This window comes from Ictidomys tridecemlineatus, chromosome 7 (genome assembly GCF_052094955.1).
Source record: "Ictidomys tridecemlineatus isolate mIctTri1 chromosome 7, mIctTri1.hap1, whole genome shotgun sequence".
NCBI lineage: Eukaryota > Metazoa > Chordata > Mammalia > Rodentia > Sciuridae > Ictidomys > Ictidomys tridecemlineatus.
Window position 1 is genome coordinate 60,895,870 of NC_135483.1, and position 21,802 is coordinate 60,917,671.

The 21,802-nt window shown below is 36.8% G+C and overlaps 1 protein-coding gene across 3 annotated transcripts in view; it reads right to left on the reverse strand.

Moving 5' to 3' along the window:
* Positions 1-21,802, reverse strand: part of Tox (thymocyte selection associated high mobility group box) — a 299,513-nt gene that overhangs the window by 135,649 nt on the left and 142,062 nt on the right. For 2 of the 3 annotated variants that reach the window (XM_005322978.4, XM_021724922.3), the window contains exon 2: positions 8,081-8,146. The exons of the other annotated variant lie outside the window; for it this stretch is intronic. In XM_005322978.4, the coding sequence (XP_005323035.2) occupies positions 8,081-8,146 (66 nt within the window). The remainder of the gene's footprint in view (positions 1-8,080; positions 8,147-21,802) is intronic. 3 annotated transcript variants of the gene reach the window in all.

Consider the following 21,802-nt stretch of genomic DNA (forward strand, 5'->3'; position numbering starts at 1 on the left):
TCCAAACTGAGGAACTGAAATTATAAAGAAAAACTTGACACTATTAAAAGGTGTTTTTTTTAAGCCTAGGTGTTTTATATTAAAAATGGCACGACTTCTACTGGACATATTGATGTATTAAAGTTTTAGTGTTTGTTAGAACACTGGGGAAACTAAGTGTTGGGAAACTAAGTTGTTGTAGACAAGTGACATTACTCAGTATATTACTATTTTTTTGTTTGTTTGTTTGTTTGTTTTTTGGTACCGGGGATTGAACTCAGGGGCACTGGACCACTGAGCCACATCCCCAGCCCTATTTTGTATTTTATTTAGAGACAGGGTCTCAGTGAGTTACTCAGTGCCTCACCATTGCTGAGGATGGCTTTGAACTTGTGGTCCTCCTGTCTCAGCCTCCCTAGCCGCTAGAATTATAGGCGTGGCCACTGTGCTAGGCAGCATATTACTATGTGAAATGCTACACTTACGTTTTGGGCATTTTTTAGTGACAGGTGTATAAGGAAAAAAAAAGTATAGCTTGTTATAATTTTAAATTTTACCAGGGGAAGATCATTTAAGTTTTCATAATTGTTTACATGCTAAAGAAAAAAATTCAAAATACATTTGTGAACAAGCCAAAATGCTGATTTCAAAAAGTATCAAATGCTATTGCTTAGTTTGTCAGTCTGCGTACTAGAGCCTCATACCCTTTTTCCATCACCTAAATATCTTGGTGTCTCTTGACATTTTCCCAATGAGTGAACTATGCACCACATGGAGCTTGATGTTTTAAGAATCTATTTACACCACTAGTGCTATCCCATTCAGATATTTTCATAATTTTTATCTGATATCTGATATACTTTTTACTAATGTTGGAAAAAAACATACTGTTCAACAATTATAATAAAATTCTCTAGCATACCCAGCAACAAACATTCATTTCCTGAAATAAAAAATGAGTCTTACATTCGCAAATCCCACAGCTTGGAAATGTGTATGATACACAACATTTAACCTGTCAGCAGCCTCATTAGTGTCAATGAGTAGAAACTGGCAATCAGTAGATGGTGAGCTTTACATGTGTTTATGTTTAAAAATGTTCCTAAAATAGCTCTGCTGGCGAGGTTGACAGAAAACACTTCTACTGGACAAATGAATTTCAGCTTTAATTTCATGATCTACATTTTTGAGAAATTCATATTTCTTATGAATGGTCATTTATAATCAACAGAGTCAATACCCAGCTAAAATAATAATAATAATAACAACAATAATAATAATCATAATAACGAAGGCTGGGTGGGTAAGGATTCGATTGTTCCACCACACCAATACACAAATGATGGGGAAAATATGCAGAACTGATGTGTGTTTAATGATCGTGAGACCAAATATATGTAGATATTTGTATGGGGCCTGCATCCAGTATCCACGCAGCTATTAAGACATTTTTATAAACTGTAAGAAATATGGGAGCTATTTCAAGATATAATGCTAAAAAACAGACTTCTATGTAAGAAGCCAATTTAGGGAGAAAACAACATAAACAATAGTAACTTGTGTGCTCAAGTGAAGCATCTTTTTAATTTTGAGTAATGAAGATGTCAAGCCAAATGCTAGAGTAGTTTAACTTAATTAGGTGGCCTATTTTTCCAGGCATCCTTTCATTTCCCATTGAAAACTCAGCTCGTATGCAAGGCAACAAGAGCAATTTTGTCTGTAATGAATACCTCCGGGACTGCACAGAGTAATCATTTGAATGTTACACTGAAGACTGGTTTGAGTAACTAGTCTGGCCTTGTTAAGATGCCAGACTTTGTTGGACTAAACTAGATTACTCAAAGCGTGGCAGCTTTATCATTTTATTGGGCCGATGGTCAAAAAGTCAAGTTGACTTTACTCCTGAAATTTCTCCAAAAGGAACCAATCTAAAAGTAATTGGTCTAATTTATAGTTCACATTTCTGTCATGATCATGGACATTTTATGGCCCATAGTAAAAAGATTTTTAAAAAAAAAAAAAAAAACCGCTCTTAAAAACACTATCCTCTCTAGGTTCTTTTTGTCATACCTCATTTACACTCTGACCTGGAGAATTTTCTCATTAGGAAAACATGTAATCACAAGCTAGAGAGTCATTGATACGTTTGCAAATTTTAAAACACAATTCTAAACTGCAGATTTGAGAGAATACTGTACAAAAAAAAGAACTTGGAGAGTCCTAGTGGTTCTACTGCCATTGAACTGCTATTTGTAAACAATGTGATATTGTTTTTATATAATTGCCTATTATTATGTGATTTATTATCACATTAATTCTTCAAGTCTTGTCCTTGAAATGACTCTCAGGCAGAGGGAGCATTTGAGCCTTATATTAATGTGTCATAGCATTGAGGCCCAGATAAGGGGTGCTACTGTAGTGAACCAAATTAGATTTCCCAAATGCCTGCAATAATATAGGGCTAAGACTTATTGCAAGTAGAAGACTCAAAAAATTATGTGGTGAAAGAGTATGCAAAATATTTTAACTCATTTACTCATTTTTATACCAATAATACTGTGTAACTCAGATAGGTGAGCACTATTCTAGAAACAGGAGATCCAGGGAAACACAGGAGCAAGGCCCACCTTCAAAAGTTCACAGTCACATGGGCAAGACAAGAACATCCTCGGCGACTCTCGTGTGCCATGTGTCACAGAGGGGCAGGTGTGCCCCTCAGCCCCTCTCCTGTGTAGACACTGGCAAGGTCTGTGGTGTGAACCATCCAGGAACAGTGAGGAGAAATGGAAAGATGGAAGCGAGAAGATGAGAGGAGTTTATGAGAAACTGAGGCCCAGAATTAATGCAGTCATTGTGGAGAGGGGAAAGAGTAAAAAAGACAAAAAAAAAAAAAAAAAGTAGAATATATACTCTCTGGAATTAACTGAGTGGTAAGGGAGACTCCTGAAGGCTCCATCTTGGGTGATTGGGTAGGTGGTATTAATACTTATGACTAAAGGCATATGGGAAGAAGAAATCTGTGGGGGGAGGCAAGGAAGTAGGCGGCAGAAGAGGTGATGAATTGCATGTTGATGAACTGATGTGTTAAGTCTGAGCTGACGTCAGGGACAGGTGCCTAGTTGGATTAGAAATCCAACCTGAAACTCATGAAAGAGCTGCCTTAGATGGACAGATGCTCATTAACTTTTATATTCAAAAGGTACCGTAGGAAATCTATGTGAAAGGGTCCTTTGTGAGATTCCAGGAAGATATGATATTGCTGTGTTCTTACTATGTTGGTCAGTTTCCTATTTCTATAGCAAAATAAATATCTGAGATAACTAACTTATAAAGAGAAACCATTTATTCGGACTTGTGGTTTTAGAGTGTCCAGTCTATGATTGGACAGACTTCTTGATTTCAGCCCTCTGGTGGGCCTGCCAGAGAGCAAAGGTGGAGAGCACATGGTGGAGGTGCTCATCTCATGGTCAGGAGTGCAAAGATAGACAGGAAGGGACTGGGCCCCCACAGTCCCCTCCAAGGGTATGTTCCTAGTGACTCTAGAACATCCCACAGACCCCACTTCCTAAAGATTCCACCACCTTCCAACAGTGCCACTATTTGGAGCAAGCCTCGAACACATGGACCTTTGGGGACACTTATCCAAACTATAGCATTTTTCATTGTTATTTTTAATCTCAAGACTTGAGGAACCAGGTAGGAAATAGAATTCCAGTAGAGGTTGGTGGTAGAGAAGAAGCAGACAGAAAAGTGATCACGAGCCAAGAAAAACCTAAATGATGACCTCAGGCCAGGACATTTAATGTTTAGCATTTATTAGGATTCTTAGAATTAACAGCAAAAATTCCTTTAAGCTTAAGGATAACCATTCACAGGAGGAGGAAGGAAAAGAAGTAGGAAGAAAGGAGGGAGGGAATGCAGGAAGCAAGAGGGAGAGAAAGAAACAAAATAGAAGAAACTGGTTTAGACAGTGAGGGCCGAGGCCTGGAGGAAGATATTTATTGAAATACCTGTGTCAATCAAGTAATCTAAGCTTTTCCATTACCCAACACCAGAAAATTCATCTAATTTATTCCTATCAAGGGATCATTTTTTTTCTTTAGAAAACATACAGTATAAGCCAGGCATGGTGGTGGGTGCCTGTGAGCCTAGCAACTCTGGAGGCTTAGGGAGGAGGATTACAAGTTCAAGGCCAGCCTCAGCAAATGAGTGGGGTCCAAAGCAACTTAGTGAGACTCTGTCTCAAAATTAAAACAAAACAAAAGACTGGGGATGTGGCTCAGTGGTTAAGCATCCCTGGGTTCAATCGCTGGCACCAAACAAAAACAAAAATAGATCAGTCATTCTACCATCTTTCTACACAGTTCCAGGTGAAGGCCTGGAAAGAACAGACTTCCTGAGTCCACAGGACTGGGGCACAATGCTACAGAAGTACAGAATGCACAGGTGGTTGTGGAGAAGGCCAGTCTCAGAGCTGCCATAGAAGAAAGAATAAGGAAAAGCAATGTCACATATTCAAAACTAAAATGGAAAAAATAAAATAGGGAAGAGAATGGAACTCTTCTTCTGTTTCCTCTGATGCATTTAGTTCAGATAGTCATTGATACCTGAGTATAGTCACTGTGAGGACCTATGGAAGGGGCTATAAAGACTCTAGGGGTAGAGATAAGGGCTTGAGTTTTTAGTGAGAGATGAGGACCACAGCTCGTGTACCTGAATGAGCTAAGAAGATTCTGGTGGGAACACAGCATGGGGGTAGGGAAGCCCAAGTCCCTTCTGTCTTCTTAGGCTCTCTGGCACACTGGTCTAGATATTTTTAAAAACAAATTCTGTTGCATATATTTAAGATATGCAACATGATTTTGTAAGACCCATACAGACAGTACAATGGTTACTATAGTGAAGTAAATTAACATATCCATCATCTCACATAGCTGCCATTTATTGATGTGTTCAGTGTGTGTGTGTGTGTGTGTGTGTGTGTGTGTGTGTGTGTGTGTGTGTCAAGAGCAACCAAAATCTACTCATTTAGCAAAAATTCCAAACACTTTATTATGCGCAGTCCTCATGTTGCAAAGTAGATCTCTAGACTTGTTCATCCTGTATATCTGCATTTGTGACTTTTTAGCCTGAGTATAACCTCAATCAAACACGACAGATTAAGAAGGAGAAGGGAGTGAGTCCCTGAGGGGCTGTTGCCTTCATTTTCCTCTGTCTTGCCTTTCATTAGCCCACTCATTTTGTTCCACAAATGATAGAAAAGGATTCTGCAAAGTTCATGAGCAACAGGGTCCCTTTAGACAGGGTTTGGAAACACAAAGAAATCTTGCATTGCATGGTTCACATTTTATCCAGAGCAATAAAAAGAAAAAAAAAAAGTTAAATGGTGTTTAAGGTACTGAATGACCAGCTCAGTTATAGCTATTACAGGGAAAAATAGTCAATATTCCAAGAATGGCGCCAGAGTACAGTGGAAATGTTATGGGTTTTTATTACTTATTTGTCAGTCTTATTATGGAGTGGTATGTTCAATTTAAAAGCTGCCTATCAATTACAAAGCTATATGCAAAAAAAAAATTTAAGGATTTGTATACATAGCTTAAGATGTATAGAATGCACGCTGCAGAGAGGGCCAAAGAGCCCTTTGGGACCATCTAAAAGAATATCATTAATTTTTACAGTGTACTTTCATTTCTGGAGCAGTTCCAGCATTGGCTTTCTATAAAAATCATTTCAAGTTTAGAATTATGCTATATGCTTGCAGCAACATCACAGGAACAGTAGTGCACCATATGTTGCTACTTAGCAACTTAGTCTATAAGTCCCAAAGCATGTACTGATTTGAAAATTGAACAGGAATTATAATTGTTGAGTGATGCTATGAGGCAAGTTGTCTTGGATTACTAAACTATGCAGATGTTTGATGTTATGTAGGAAAAGGAACAAAACTATTTTCCTTTTTCCTGCAGGATGACTAAAATCTTATTTATGGCTGCCTAAAGGGGTAAATTGATTAAAATTTCCTAAAAGAATACCAGGTAATGAATTCTTGAACACACTATATTACAGTAAACAAAAGGAATGTTAAGTGAAAAATATAGCAAGGGCCATTCAACTTATGTAATTTGTGGAGTTTATTCCCCTCCGGGGTATGTATTATCTTACATTAGTCTAATTTTTAAAATAGCTCATTCTAAAAACATTTTCATATATGCTGCATTATTAAAAAATAGTTTGCTTCTGGCTCACAAACCTGCCATATCTTTAAAAAGCATAAAGGTATTTGGAACTCTTTATTCCTTTTATATAACTTATCACTGGTATTTGAAACATTCTTAGAAACTCTTGACTGAAATAGTAAGAAAAATAATTTCAGTTGTTTGAATTCAGTAAGGGCTGAATATCACCCATTGTATTTGAATTTAGAAATCTAAGGAGCTGGGTTGTTATGATGCATATGTTCTGAATTTCCAATCCTTTATCCAAAACTCTTTAAGACGGACATAATGATTCTCTGAAAGGGAGCAGCTGTTTTATAGCAGTAATCATTTATTGAGTTTGTGTTTCTACTGTTTCAAACAAATTCAATTAGCCCTTACACTTCAAAACCCTAAAGGCACCGATGAGATGGTACCGGGTTGCTTTAATCTAATAGTAATACTAAACTTGTCAGTACAGTTTTGGGACTGATGGGTAGAAGAAAATTAATAGTAACATTTTTCATTTTTTAATCAAACAGTCCTATTCAGAACTACCTATGGATCTTGGAGACTACTTAGCAGCATGAATTCAGTTGAGTAAGAATTTGAATTGCAAAAAAGCTCGCCTTCCAAAGGTAGCCTTAGATCGATCAACTCAACTGAAAGGAAGGAAACCTTTGAGCTTTGAGATCTTTGAGCTTCATGATGACCTTTTCAGCTGAACAATATAGTGTCATGTCCAGAGTCCAGCAGAGAAGGCAGTGGTCATAATGGCTTCTAAATAAATGCGAAGTTCATGGAGATATAGGCCTGTCTGTTTTGAGTTAAGCATGAGGCATTTTGCTCCAGAAGCATACCCCCAACAGGTAGATTAGATTTAACTCCCGGACAACCATCAGGAAGAAAAATAGTTTCATACTACTCTCCCCCTCTGCTCCTCCCAGTTATCAGATCTATTTAGATAGATAAGTAGGCCTTGAAAACTACTTAACTGTGTTAGAGTTTATGCTATAGTGATTGATATGTAAAATCCCAAGCTGGTTTCACTCTTCTAGATAAAAAGTTTGTTCATCCCACAAAATGCTCCTATGAACTCTCCTTCCCTCTCATTTATTCACTTATTTATTTTTGCTTAAAATGTTCTTATATTTTATGTTTTACTGGCACCCCAGGGCAGTTATAATGTTGCTTTAAATGCCCTCTCTGGATGAAGGGCCTGGTCTTAAGTATCCAAAAATAAATAAACAGGCATTTTCTTTCATAAATGTAACCATTTAGATTCTCATTGGACATTTGTTGTCACTTCTCATGATTAAATGCCTTGTCAACCATTCCCACTGAAATGGATACAAAGGTGCCCTTGAAAGATTTCAATCACATGCTGCTTTGAGGCCTCAAAACCACTCCCTAACACCCCTACTACGCCCCCCAGAAAGTGCTAAAGTCAGTCTTCTAGTAGGGCCCACCAGTCCTGGCCCTGAGATTTTGGTGATGAACATAACATGTTGTTGAAAATGGCCCCAATAGTCGATAATTAAAGCTATTTGTGACATGTGTATCTTATAATGATTAACTCATCTACAGTCAGAAGCACAAATAACTTGCACCTGTAAAGACTTTATTTCCTAAAGGTAAAACAACTGTTTAGGAAAGATCATGCTGGCAAAACAGCTGCTTGCCGTTCTGGAGAGGAAACAAGGTAGCATCTTTCAACAAATGCCAACTCTGGTATTTTATCAGCTCCATCTCATTAACTGGAAACAAGGCTTAAATGCTTTGTTTATAAATTATGATTATTCCTGATTGCGGCAGTTACTGATAGTGCTACTCATTTGCAATGCAACTCTTTGAATTTGTTTAATTACAATTTGAAACAAGGCAGAGAAGATTAATTAACCCACCTGGCTGGTTGGCACATAGTCCTGGCTCGGCTCTGTCATGCTCATATACATGTTCTCACCGTCAAACTGCGAATGAAATAATAGTAAACATTCAGCAATCTTGACTGTATTTTTTTTTTCACCATCAAACTGGAAAACAGTAGCCATAAAAAAATACCATGGCTGGGAATATGAAAAAATCTGTCATAGCAAGCAAGCCACATCTTTTCTTTGATGTTTCTGTTGTCATCCTTATTGACCCTGGATGTCAGTGATTTGGAGTAATTAGTGCTCTAGTAATTACAGCAAGCAAGCAAGAAATGAATGGTTTCCTTTCATCTGCAATCTGTTTTAAAACAAAATGGCTCATTTTGCACGCCATGTATACATATTGCAGTTCGGTTGTAATGAAGTATTAAATGAATGGCACGATTTCTGAAAGAAAAGAATAATGGAAAATACAAGAAGGCACAGCTCTGTGCATTCGGAGTTTAGCTCTCAAAAAAAGTGCAGAGTTTTCATAATAGATTGAAACTGGCTTCTCCATAATAGCCTTCTGTTTAAAAAAAAATCAACTTTATAGTAATATTTGAAAAGAACGTGTACCACTCTCCCCACGGCTAAGAATGAATATAAGAATAACCACGAATAACAATAAAGACATACAGACGTGATGATTCAATTTTCCTTTCTAAAATTTTTGAAGACATAGAATTAATGTAGGTATTACAAATGCATAGAAATTCACCCACAGATTTGCAAGTTAGGAAATAAGAGGGAAAAGGGAATTTACAGGGGCAGTCCAATTGCAGGAACTCTATCAAATAGTCCAAGCTACAACAATAACAACAACAAAATACTTTTCATGATTTTGTTTTTTGAAAGTAGTAATCACTCTATTCAGACTTAATCCTCTGCTATCTTTAGTCACTTGATAAAAAGAAGAAAAGCATTCTTTTTTAGTTGGAAGAAGAATTTTCCCAAGGTAATAATCAAATAGACAAATACAGCTAACTTCAAAGAGCTGGGTCTGAATATATGTTCAGTGACAGACTTGTCAGGCATGGGAACTTGAAAATGTGGGAAATTACTTTTTAAAATAGAGCAGTTGTGGACGTATATACAAAGTTCATGGTGATATGGACATATATGCCACCAAAAACTAAAAGAATGTATATTAAAAGAGAAAAAAAAAGTATTATAGGCATCACATTCCATCACCTATGAGTTACTAGCCTCATAAGAAACTTATATAAACACTCAGAGGTACCAAGGCCTCTAAACTGTGGTCAGCCACAGTGGCTGACTTGAAGACCCTCATCAATGGACACTGTAAAAGTAAGGAACTTCCCAAAGACACAGAAGCACTCACTAGGTCAAACTCAAAGAAAATCAAAGAATTTCCTCACTATCACCCAGCAAGTATATTTCATGTAATACAAACAACTTATTGAAACAGATATGAGGTCACTTATTGAATGAAGTGGTTGTTAGTACAAATCAGAAATAACACATTTAGAAAAGGAGAGCTGGATATTTTGGTTGCTTGGTTAACTGGCTGAGGAGATTTGAATCCCAGTGACTTACCCAAGAGTGCTGTTCCATCAGTCAGGTGAATTTCAAGCACAGTTTGGCCCCAATCTATCTGACTGTTATTCCTACCAACTCAAGACCTGACTAAGAGCACCATCATGCATTTCTCAATTAGTGCCCAACGTTGGAAGACACTAGTTTCTTTGCAAATGTTTTTTAATGTTAAGATGCCAAAGAACCATTTCAAATATGGACAGTTTCTTTGACTACAACAAACTAAACAGAACAGAAGTAGTGAAATGAATCAAATACTCCTCTGCCTATGCATATTCTATAAATGTGTTACTTTCTATTTCATCCTCTCTAACTCATTTTCTAAATCTGGTGTCATTCTCAAGCCAACTAAGGCTTTAAGTTTTGGTTTTAGTCTATCGAAAGTGTACGCTAATTGAGTATAGTCAATGTTACTGCTTTGGATGAGGACTTTTTTTCCTCAAAAAGAACCAATATTGAAGCATTACTGAGCCAAGGCTGAAATAGAATTTTACAATAATAGGTATGTGGCTACATACACAACTATTTCTTGAGTACATTCCATGTCCCAAACACCTTTACGTGCGTTCATTAATGTGAACTCACTGATGTAATCTTTGCAACACAGTTAAGTATTATTAATACCTGCACTTTCTAAATGAAAATACAAAGGCATGGAGAAATTAAATTAGATACTCAAAGTTACACAGCTTGTAAAAGGCATGGCTGAGATGCCAACCCAGGCAGACTGTCTTTCTAGCACATGCAGTTAACCACCAAAGCATGTCAACATATTCTGAATCAAAATCATGAGTTAGCTATCAATTCTGAAAATAATGTCAATAAACTATCACAGCAATGATGGCAACCTGGGTGAGCATTCCTAATCTGAAAGGCTCCAAAATCTAAATTTTAGCACCAACATGATGCCACCAGTGAAAGTTTCCACATCTGACCTCATCAAAACAAGTGCACTAAAAATATTGCATAAAATTGCCTTTCCAGTTTTGTGTATTTGGTGTCTGTGAAACAAAATTTAATTTTGTGTTGAGACCTGGGTTCTGTTCCCAAGATAATCTCTTCCTACACAAACAGGGCCAGGGCTAGAGCTCAATGGTAGAGCACTTGCCTAGAATGTGTGAGCCCCTAGGTTCAATATCCAGCAATGCTAAACAAAACAAAACAAAACAGGCTATACCTATGTATATATAAATATTCTAAAATCTGAAAAAATATGAAATTTGAAATATGTCAGGTTTCAAGCATTCAGATAAAGGATATTCAACCTATATTCCAATGACTTAGAGAAATTGTTCAGAATTTCTGTGGTATTGTGAGGCTCTCAAAAAAAATAGTTGCCATGGGGTTATGGTATTTTGATAATTTAGTTTAGTAATTATCCAAGAATATCATTGGATACGTAAAAGACTGAGGTGTTATGATGACCAATTTTATGTGCAATGTGACTGGGCCATGTGGTGCCCAGATATTTGATGAAATGTTATTCTGAATGTTTCTATGAGAGTATTTTTGGATAACATTAGCATTTAACCAGTAGACTGAGTAAAGCACATGTTCCTTCCTCTGTAGGTGAGCATCAATCAGTATATTTCAGAAGACATGGATTCCTCCTGCCTGACTCTGGAGTTGGGACATCAGCTCTTGCCTGGCTTTGGAATCAAGTGAATCACTGGCTTTTCTGGAATCTCAAGTTGGCCAGCTTTCAGGTTAGAGCTATTCAATCAGCTCTCCCAGGTCTCTGGCTTGCCAACTACAAATCTAGGGACTTCTCAGCTTCCCTAACTGGGTGAGCCAAATCCTTATAAGAAATCTCTCTCTCTTGCTCTCCTAAATATCTCTTCACATAACCTACAGATTTTGTTTCTCTGAAAAACCTTAATACAGGTGCTCTTTTACTACTATCATGATATTCAGAGCTCAAAAGCATGTTTCTAAAGGGTCTACAATGTAGAAATACATTGATTTCTCTCAGTCACTTGCTTTCTAGAGAGCAGGGCCATTTTGCTTTTGCTATGAGAGTCTCTGGTCTTGTTTCCCATCATGCCCGTTTCTTGTGTTTGTTCAATCTGCATACAATCACTCCCCTTTCTAGAGAATGCCTTCCTTCCCTTTTCCTTATTCAAATGTTTCTTGGACTCTTCCGCTCTTCTGAATGAGGATTGGGTCCTCTCCAGCCTCTGGGCTTCTATGGGCAGCCTTCTGCTTCTGGTTTTATTGCTGGAATATTAACTGCACTGGAGTAGGAGCTACCAGAGGACACCACACATCTCAATTATCTTTAGTGCCTGTGTAGCTTAGGGTCAGCATGTGATAAGTCCTCAGGAAACGTTTATTGACTAATTAACAAAAATCAAATCATATTTTCTTGATTAAATAAATTACCTTCCTAGAGAAAGTGGCAGCAACATTAGGAGAGGAAGAAGATTCAACTTTCCAAGAATGTTCTAGCAATTTTTGATTCTGTTTTTGTGGTCCTAGGGACTGACCCCTGAACTTAGTGCATACTAGGTTAAATGCTCAACCATGGAGTTACTTTTCTTGCTCTGATGTTTTACTAAAAAAAAAAAAAAAAAAAATCTTACAGTGAATTGAAATTGGTTGATATAGAAACAGCCTTAGAGGGAGAGAGAAAGAGAAGATGGGGGAGGGAGAGAAAGAAAGGGAGAGGTACAGAAATGCGCAGGACACCACTACTCAAATGTTATACCCAAATTCTCAAGATTTTTATTCCATTTTATTTAAATATTTAGATTGGTGAGAACTCAAAAGAGATTTGACAATAAAATAAAGTATATGTCCTCTTTCTGAAGAAATTTGAGTTACCAAACAAAAATATGTATGTGTCAGAACAGGCCACCTTATTCCCCTTATGGTTGAAAGTTTGTAGCTGGACAAACCGTCAGGCCCAGCAGTAAGCAAGAGCCTGGCATGGGCTCTGCTCCATCAGGCTATCACAGCTTACCCAATAGCACCCTCTCAGGAGCCATTTCCAGGAGTTGTGACAGGTCTCCTGCTGATCCAACAGCCTTAGAAGGCATCTCATGTCATGAGCTTATGGCCAGTAGTCGTTTGAAATAGAATTACAGCTAACAGAGAGTCATAGAATTTCAGTTTTTGAAAGATCTCTGATGATAAACTAGTGAATCTCTTATGTCATAAAGAAATAGAATATTGGTCACACAGTCCATGTGGGAATAGAACCAATGTCTAGGTTCTTAGTAGAAAAGGTTTCCACTATGACATACTGTTTTATATTCTATCACTCATTAAAAATGGGAATTAGATTCTATGGCTGCAGATGCTCCTTGACTTACAGTGCAGTTAGGTCCCAATAAAATCATCATTAAGTTGGAAATATTGTGAGTCAAAAATGAACTGAATCCACCCAAACTACCAAATTTGCAGCTCAGTCACACAGTGCATGTGGAGTGTTGGCTGCTTCCCAGGGTGATCCCAAGGCTACCTGGGAACTGTGGTATTATCACAAGAGAAGACCAGACCCAATGTTGCTAGGCCAGGAAGATACCAAAATTCAAAATCTACTGACAAAGCTGGTAACCGCCATAAGCTGCACACCACCATAAGTCAAAAAAATCTTGGAGTTGGAAAATCCTGAAGTCCAACCATCATACCTGGTATATTTGTAGATCCACAGAAGTGAAGGCCCAACACTGGCAGGGCCACATTATAATGATACCTCTATGTGGATTGCTTACTGATCACCATCGTTAATAATGACTGCAATAAACTTGTTGTATCAAGCACATCTATCTACATTTCTTTTCTCCTTCCATTTATCTCAGTTGTTATTTTTTGAAGTCAACTAAAGTTAGGCATCATAACTTTTCAAAACATATTGATGCACGCGAGGGCTTTTAATTTCTATGTGTTTTTAATGTAAAACCTGAAGCAAAGTTTGAAAAGAGTAAATAGATTGACATTTGAATCTAAATCTAAATGGCATCAACCCAGGATTAGCCTTTCTGACCAAGTGCTTTCACACTGTTTATTGTGTTTTTATTTCAAAGCACCAGGGGATGCAATCACATAAAAAAGTCATTTATAATCTACTACGGTTTTTTAAAAATTGTTTTTAGAGGATATTAACCAAACCCATAATCCCAAAGAGCTTTTCAAACCAGGTAGTTATTATTCTTCTATTTAAAAACTGAAAGCAGACTTCTAGCACTGTCTGAACATCGTGAATGATGAGCAGAACTGGGCACTATTAGGCTACCCAAACCACTAAAACAGAGAAATCAAAGACAGAAAGTGAAATATAAATCAATCATCAGCACTGGCACAGAAAATGGGATCTTTTTTAGGGAAACCATTAAAAGCAAACCAGAAAACTACTGCTTAGGGAAGGGAAAAGAAAAAAAAACCCATCATGGCATTCATGAAACAGTACCACATTGTATTGCCTATAAAGGGGAAAAACCTGATATTTCTGGGTATTTTCTGAAGGAATATTTGAATCTTTGATTTTTTTTTAAGGAGCTAAAAATGGAAAAAACTCCCTGTTTATAACAGGGAGTCAATTTGACTTCTCTTAGAAGATGTATTATGATAAATCATAATAAGAAAGGGTAATATGCTTAAAATAAAATTTCCATTTTTGAGTTTCTTGGCCCAGTATAAGATTACAAGTCATTTCTTTTTCTTAGTTTGTGATGGAAGAAATAACTTAAGTTTGGGCAACAAAGTTGAATACTTTGCTGTTTCATTTAGAGAAACGCATTTGAAAAGCTAAGCATAAAAAACGAACGGGGTGACATGAACATAAGCATAGTTATGGCACAGTTCACACGCAGTAACATGCATCCAGTAAAACACGAAAGAAGGTGAACTCCCCCGCTTCTGACACATATTCACTATTTTCTTTTGGTCAGGAGGCTCTGGGGAGGGAATACTTGTCTATCTCCCAGTTTCAAAGCCAATTATATTGATGCAAGCTAGTCTTATGGATGTCTGTGTCCATGCTGAACCAGCTACAAGAATATGTCCTAGCTTCGCACAGTGGGCCAAGAGAAGAAACTCACATTGCAAGGAAAAGTGATTAGGCAGAGCCCTGCTATCAACATCCAAATAAAGGATCATGGAGTTACTCTTTCAGTGCTTGGTGAAAGGTGTGTTCCAACCCAGGGGCACATAGAATGGAACTAAGGAAGAGGAACCTCTCTAGGTCAGGTTCCTGTCATTTGAACTTGATTTGGTGAGCACTTCCCTGCAGATCTGGAAGAGATGAAGAGGGGGAAATGGCCAGAGCATGACATGGCCTCTTGAAAAGACTTGCCCAAAGCCAGGGGAAATACTAGCCCCACAACTTGGAACCTGGGCTTTTCTTCAGAACTGAATTTGGATTTTATTTTTTTGTCCTAGTGTTATATTTATTCATCAAAGGATTATATATCATGTTCCCTTTGTTAACTCTGATAGATAAAATTTTCAATAATAGTGCTTTGCATTTTTCCTAAGTCTGTCCTTTGTGCTCGACAATGTGGCTCAAAGGCATGGATCTCAAGGAGAGAAACAGTGATTTCTCTCTACTGTTAATGGATGTTTTTGTTGTTTTTAAACAAATGCACTGAACTTATTAATTGGAATGGACATTGTATTTTTTTACATAGTCACCTAATAGGTTCCATATGTAATAAGATAATAATGCCATCGTGGCTCAAAGCATTGATAACATCATCCTTTGGAGGCACTTTCTAATCGCACTTAAATATATTAAGCCATTTAATTTTTGTCACAATATTGTAATAAGTCACCACAATGGTCTCCTATTTTATAAACAATAAAACTGAGATTCAAGTTTACAACTTTTTCAATTACATGCTCCCTGGATTGGCTCAGCCTGCCTGACCCTTAGGACTTGTCTACTGACTTTTGCTTCCAGCAATGGCTGATACCATTCCATGATCCTTAAGCTGCCAGGGCACCACTCTTGCTGTTACTATGGATATAAACCTAGATGTTTGCTAGTAGGGCACCAACTTACATCAAAAAGCTCTACCCCAGGGTGGGAACTGAGGAAGTTTTGCCTTTATCAGTGTGTGCATAGCCTGGTAATGGATCCTTGAGAGTGAAGATGAATTACAAATGGAGAGGACTGGCCCATGGCATCTGCTGTGGTCTATCTGGAGATGTCCCTCATGCTCAACAACTAGTGATGATTTGCTGCCAAACTATGGCTGCTTGCAGACATGCACTGTCAACTTTATTCTTCCTGCCTACTTGCTTTTTTTCCTTTCCCCTCACTCTGGTTTCCTTCAGTTTATACTCCCAGGGTTAACATGTGAGGTTTCAGTGTAGGATCTGCTTTCTAGGGAACTTGGATCAAAACAATGTCTGATGGTCCCAGTTGGTAACTGCACACTTATCTGCAATGTTATACTAATGTAATTCCTCTTTGTTCTTTTCATTAAATTATTATTTTAGGAGTCATTAATTACTGTTTTAAATTCTTATGCAAAAGTAGAAACTAACTTATGAAAAAGTATGAAACAGTAATAAGTAGAAGAAACAAAAATTTCCTATATCATGAAAGTATTACTCCACTGGAAAAAAAGCAATGCAAGTTTCTAGAAAACTACATTAATCCCAATCTTCCAACACCAAACAGTCCGTTTTCATTATGTATTACTTAAAAAAGAAAAGAACATGTGGGTGAAAGCTAATTCTAAATCTTTCTGGTGAATTTAATGGAAATGACTTTAATAAGATAATTTTAACAAGATAGTCAAGATAATACTCACTGGTTTTTACTAAAAAAGATAGCCACAAAATATCTGATATCAGAAAACCAGGAGTAAAGATTTCTTATTCCATGTACGGGTCTTGTTTTCTTTGAAATGGATTTCCAAGTTAATTTCTGAAATTCTACAAAGCTTAAAGTTCTAAAACTATACTCACATAGTTGGAACTAAGCAGAGTTCCAAATGTTTGGTTCAGAACATTCCTCTGACTTGTCTTGTTTTAGACAAAATTTTCTGAATCCATCTATGAAGGGAACAATTTGAGAGTACATCAAACTTTCTGGCAATCCTTTCCTAAGCTCATTTATTTCCACATCATATCAGCTCTCACCTCATTTACCACAGTACCTAAATCCTACATAGATGTGGAATGAAAAGTATGAAAGTAATTACTTTGGGGGTGGTTGGCTCTTTTATTGCTGGTATTCCTTTTTTAAGCACAGTGAACATTTTTCAGTATCTGACATGTGGGGAGAAAGGTGAGAATATTTTTCAACACATGTCTAGTCTAGAAGAATATGCTCAGTTCTGGGAATCTCAAAATAAGAAAAATCCAAGCCTAGAAGAAATGTGGGGCATTGAAAAGATTTTGAGAATTGAACGAAAGATGTACATTTAAAATAAGAATAACAGAAGTTATAGGTGACAATTGAGTGGGCAGACAAGAAACCTAATTTTTAAAAAAGATTGAAGACAAATAATTATTGAATAATTTTGAGAGTAAGGTGTTAATACCAAATAAAATACACATAAGAATGCATGGTTTTTATTAAAATGGATATTCTCACTTCCTTATTATTATTACTCAAATAGCATCGATACTGAGTAGAACAATCACGTTACAAGAATAGGCTTTTGGTGATTAAAATCTCCTCATGGTAAGACAGATGTCAAAATGCATTTTGCTATATTCAGGGTGCACCTGACCAATTAGAAATATAAGAGGCTCAGTTTCAATTAACTCCATTTGCTTTTAGAGGTCATCTCTGACATTTTTTTTTTCAGATTCCAGAGTATCTGTTTTTTTAAGTGAAAAAACAAATGACATTTTGAAGAATTGCACAAAACAAATCCTTACAGTCACTGAGTTTGAGTATGGATCTGTCTATTGTGAAAGGAAGGAAGGAAGGATTCATTGGCACACTTCATTTTAAGGAATTCCAGAAGTTATTCAATTAATTTGTTAAAACCAAAGGGGTACACTAGCTTCATACTATAAGAATGCATCTGTTTGGGCTTAGTTTCCTTTGATATTTAACCCACAATTTGATGTGACTATTCTGATGATGTATAAACATTTTTTTAAAAAAAATCATTTTCCACTCTTCAGCATAAAGCTTCATGTATATGAAATCCCCTACACAAAACACATTCATCACATACATTTTAGAGTTTTAGAGTTTCAGATTCAAAGTTTTTTTTTTAATTGTTTCTTTTCTTCTTCTCCTTCTCCTTCTTATTTTTTCTTGGGGGGGGCGGTTACTGGGGATTGAATGCAGGAGTGCTTAACCACTGAACCACATCCCCAGTCCCTTTTTATATTTTATTTAGAGTCAGGGTCTCACTAAGTTGCTGAGGCTGGCTTTGAACTTGTGATCCTTCTGCCTCAGCCTCCTGAGTGGCTGGGATTACAGATGTGCACCACTGCGCCTGGCTTAAATTATTGTTTCTTATTTGTAGACGTTCTAAGTACTCCCCCAGATCATTCATTTTCCCACTCCCATTTGACCTCCTCCTCTTCCTCTCCCTCCATCTCCTCCTTTTTTTTTTTTTGGTAGAACTTTCCCAATTGCTTCACCCACCCACTTTGAGGGTGTCTGTTTGAAAGCATGATATATTTCCAGAAACATGTTGAACCTGGAACTGAAATTTTTTTTGCTAGAAGTAGCATGCCTGCTTCCAAAGCCTTATTTATTCCGTATGGTGAGGGATGATTGGTTGCCTTTGTCATACTTCCTGGAATGGAATCCTATGGTGCTTTTTTTGGCTGAAAACTGGGAGAAGAAAGTAATACGGCTTGGTGTTAATGGGTGTAAGACACCTAATATGGTCAGATACATTATAATGGACATACTCCTACATAGAAATATGGTAAAATTCATTCATTCAACAAACACCCACTTTGCCCCTAAGAACTATATGCCAGGCACGCACATGCCTGACTCGTCTAACCCTCATAACTACCCTGTGACGCAGGTGATATTTACTTCCTTTTATCAACATGGAAACTGAGCCCTAGAATATTAAGTGTTAGATATTCTTAACATCACTCCTGTTTGCTTCTACTGTTCTACTTTCTCATGTCATGCTATATCTCATCCTTGGCCTAGAGATGTGCACATGGCCAGATGGCCCTTGCCTCTAGACTTTCCCCAACCTCTTCCTCTTGTCTTTCTCTTGCTTCCTGTTCTTTCTCTCCATATTTTCTAAGATGGTCATAGAATTTATCATCCAATTTGGAGCCCTTTAGAGTGTGAAAGGAGGTACTGGTGCTAATTATGATGGTACAACAGGTATAAACTTGGGGGGATCCTATAAACTGGGAATCTTTCCCCTAGAAGGTAAGCTTTTCCTGCCATGAGTGCATATTCCTTCTCTGTGCTTACATAAACTCTTTATGGAATCTCATACTTATCTCTGCCCGCATCTCTTGTAATGTCTTCTGTTCACTTCCTCTCTCCTACATTGATTATGGGCACAGAAAGGGCAGGGACTATCCTATTTATTTTCCTACCCCAGCACTTAAGCTATTTTGATGATTACCCAATGACATTAAATGAATGATTAAATAAAATTCAGTGCAATACTGTGAGAGGTAAAAATCATTTCACTATCTCACTCTTACATTATTCCACACTTGTATTTATTTTCTGTGCATTTTTTCCAAGTCAATGCCCGTTTATAAAAATAACTGATCCTCCCAGGGGTGTGGGACAAAGTGCCCATAAACCAGAATATGCATCAGTTTTCTGTTTCTTCCCGTTTTATAGGGGCCAAATTTTCTTCAAGTTTGAGTATTTTGAAAGGAAGTTCACTTTATGAGAGCTTAGAGAAGAGCTAAAAGCTTCACAGTACAGATCAGTCACGTTTTTGTTTGTTTGTTTGTTTGTTTTCCCAGGGGGAAGACTTTGCCTAAAATGCTCAGAATCAAGTTGGTTTGTTCTTTTGCACTGAGGTCAAGTTGCTGGTGAACACTCCGCTCTGAATCTCTACCAGCAAGTTAATGAAAAGCCACTGGACTGGCCGACAGAAGGCAGTTGTTTTTCTCTATTTCTTGTGTGGTTTGTGGTCATTCCAGGATCTTGTTTCCAGCTCTTAGAGGTATGACAGAGTGGAAGAGATGCTATCACAGAGAGGTTTGAGATACAAGGACCCAGGTGAGAGTGCCATCCTGACATTTCCTACACACTGGTCTTGGAAACAAGAATAAAAAAACAGACTTTCTTTACGTAATTGTTCAGATTTAAATTAGATATGCAAAAAATCTGTCAATTATAATTTTTATACTTATATACGCAGTGCTACATTCTGGAAACTATGGTACTTCCCCCTCATGGTAAATTTATTTGACTGTTTCCATTAATAACTGAAAAGAGCAATAGGTGGAAAGTAGCGGAAAGAATCAAGCTCCACGTACCCTAAATTTGCCTATGAAAAGGTCTTTAATACGGAAAATGACAGGAGGACATAATGTTTTATCTATACATGTGTAAACACAGCCACATCTTAAATATGAGATGATAGGATAAAAGTGACGGAAGGACAAAAGAACAAAATAGTAAAATCCCCAAATAAATGAAAACTTTGTAGTTCATGATGTGTGTATGTCTTTTCACATTAGGATAAGCATACATATATATGTGTATAGATATATACATATATATATCTTCTTTGGATATATATGTATTTAGTTACTCTGTGTGTACAAAATATTTTTCTCTTGCAAGTTTTTATGTGGCTAATATTTAAGTTTTTTTAGATTACCTAGGTGATCAGTCATTATGGAATCATATTAAAAACTGCAAGAATAGTCTGAAAATGCAAAGTGTTGTTGAATTCTTCTTCATTCATACAGAAAATACTACCCCCTATAACAAACTACATCATACCATGTTCACAAAAATTGCATAAGGCTAACTTATTGTCATAAAAATTAAAGTATCAGAGAGTTTCCCCCCAAAAGTACAAGGTTATACCTCAATACAGTAGTATAATACAGGATGAAACAGGAATTCTATAGCATTTTATTTTTTTAATAGCATATTAGTGTTAAACATTAAATGATCTACAAGATAACTACCGTTTATTGTATTTCATTGAACTGGATAACCATTTTTGTTCTAGTTCAACAATTGCACAACCTTGCTAGCAACCTAAGCTGTTGGAGCCATCAATGCTCCTTGTATTGCTCACATCAAAGAAATGACATCATCTCTATTCCTCTGTCTCCTATTATTCACCTTCTGTAAGAAATAGTACATTATTAATATCTTCTGCACATTTCATATTTGCTATGAAAGATTCTGGCATAATATATTTTTTAACCATTAAGTAAATTAATATTAATGTCAGATTAAGTGGCTTCAAGAATTTTTTTGCTTGAAATGCCTTCTGAATAGTTCTGAGGAGAATGTACATATTTTAAATACATCAAATGAGTCTTGTCTCCAAGAAATCCTTCAATGACACTTGAGACATTAAACTTGAACAAATAACTTAAACACATATTGAAGTAAGAATAGGAGGGAAATTAAACATTGGAACAGATTAAATGATCTAAAATGAACTTTTATTTTGAAAAAGCAGAAAAATTTTGCCTTTTCTTTAGAACTAATATAACTTTCCCCTCAAAGTTGCAAGGCAGGGCCTGTTCTCCACTCTACATAATTAAGCAACAAAGCTCTTTGGATACATGACAGGAAATATCCTACATCTAATATTTAAAATCCACATTTTACAATACCCATTGCATTCCATTTTCAGATAATGAACCTGCATTTGTATCAGTCCATTTGTATTAGTGGTTTCAAAAGCTAATGTAGTTCTCGAAACATGTGCTTCCCAACCTTTCTGTGCACCGTAACTATATTTTCTTAAAGCGTATTTTTTCACATTGTCAGATTATTGAAAAGGAAAGGTTTTATGAACATGCATTTTTAGAAAAACACGTGAGGTTGCATGCATCTGCTATTTTCTCCATAAGTCCTCTTTATTGTTCTCCATTAGCAGCCACTGAGCACTGTTTTCAGTCAAACATTCTTTGAGGTGTGAGGCTCTCTTAATGAAAGGTTTCTGTGATGCCAGCTGCATTAACTATATGGTTTAAGCAGTCCTATTATTTAAAGGGTTATTAGCATATTTCCTTGGTTCTTTTTTGATTCCAAGTTTTGTTTTG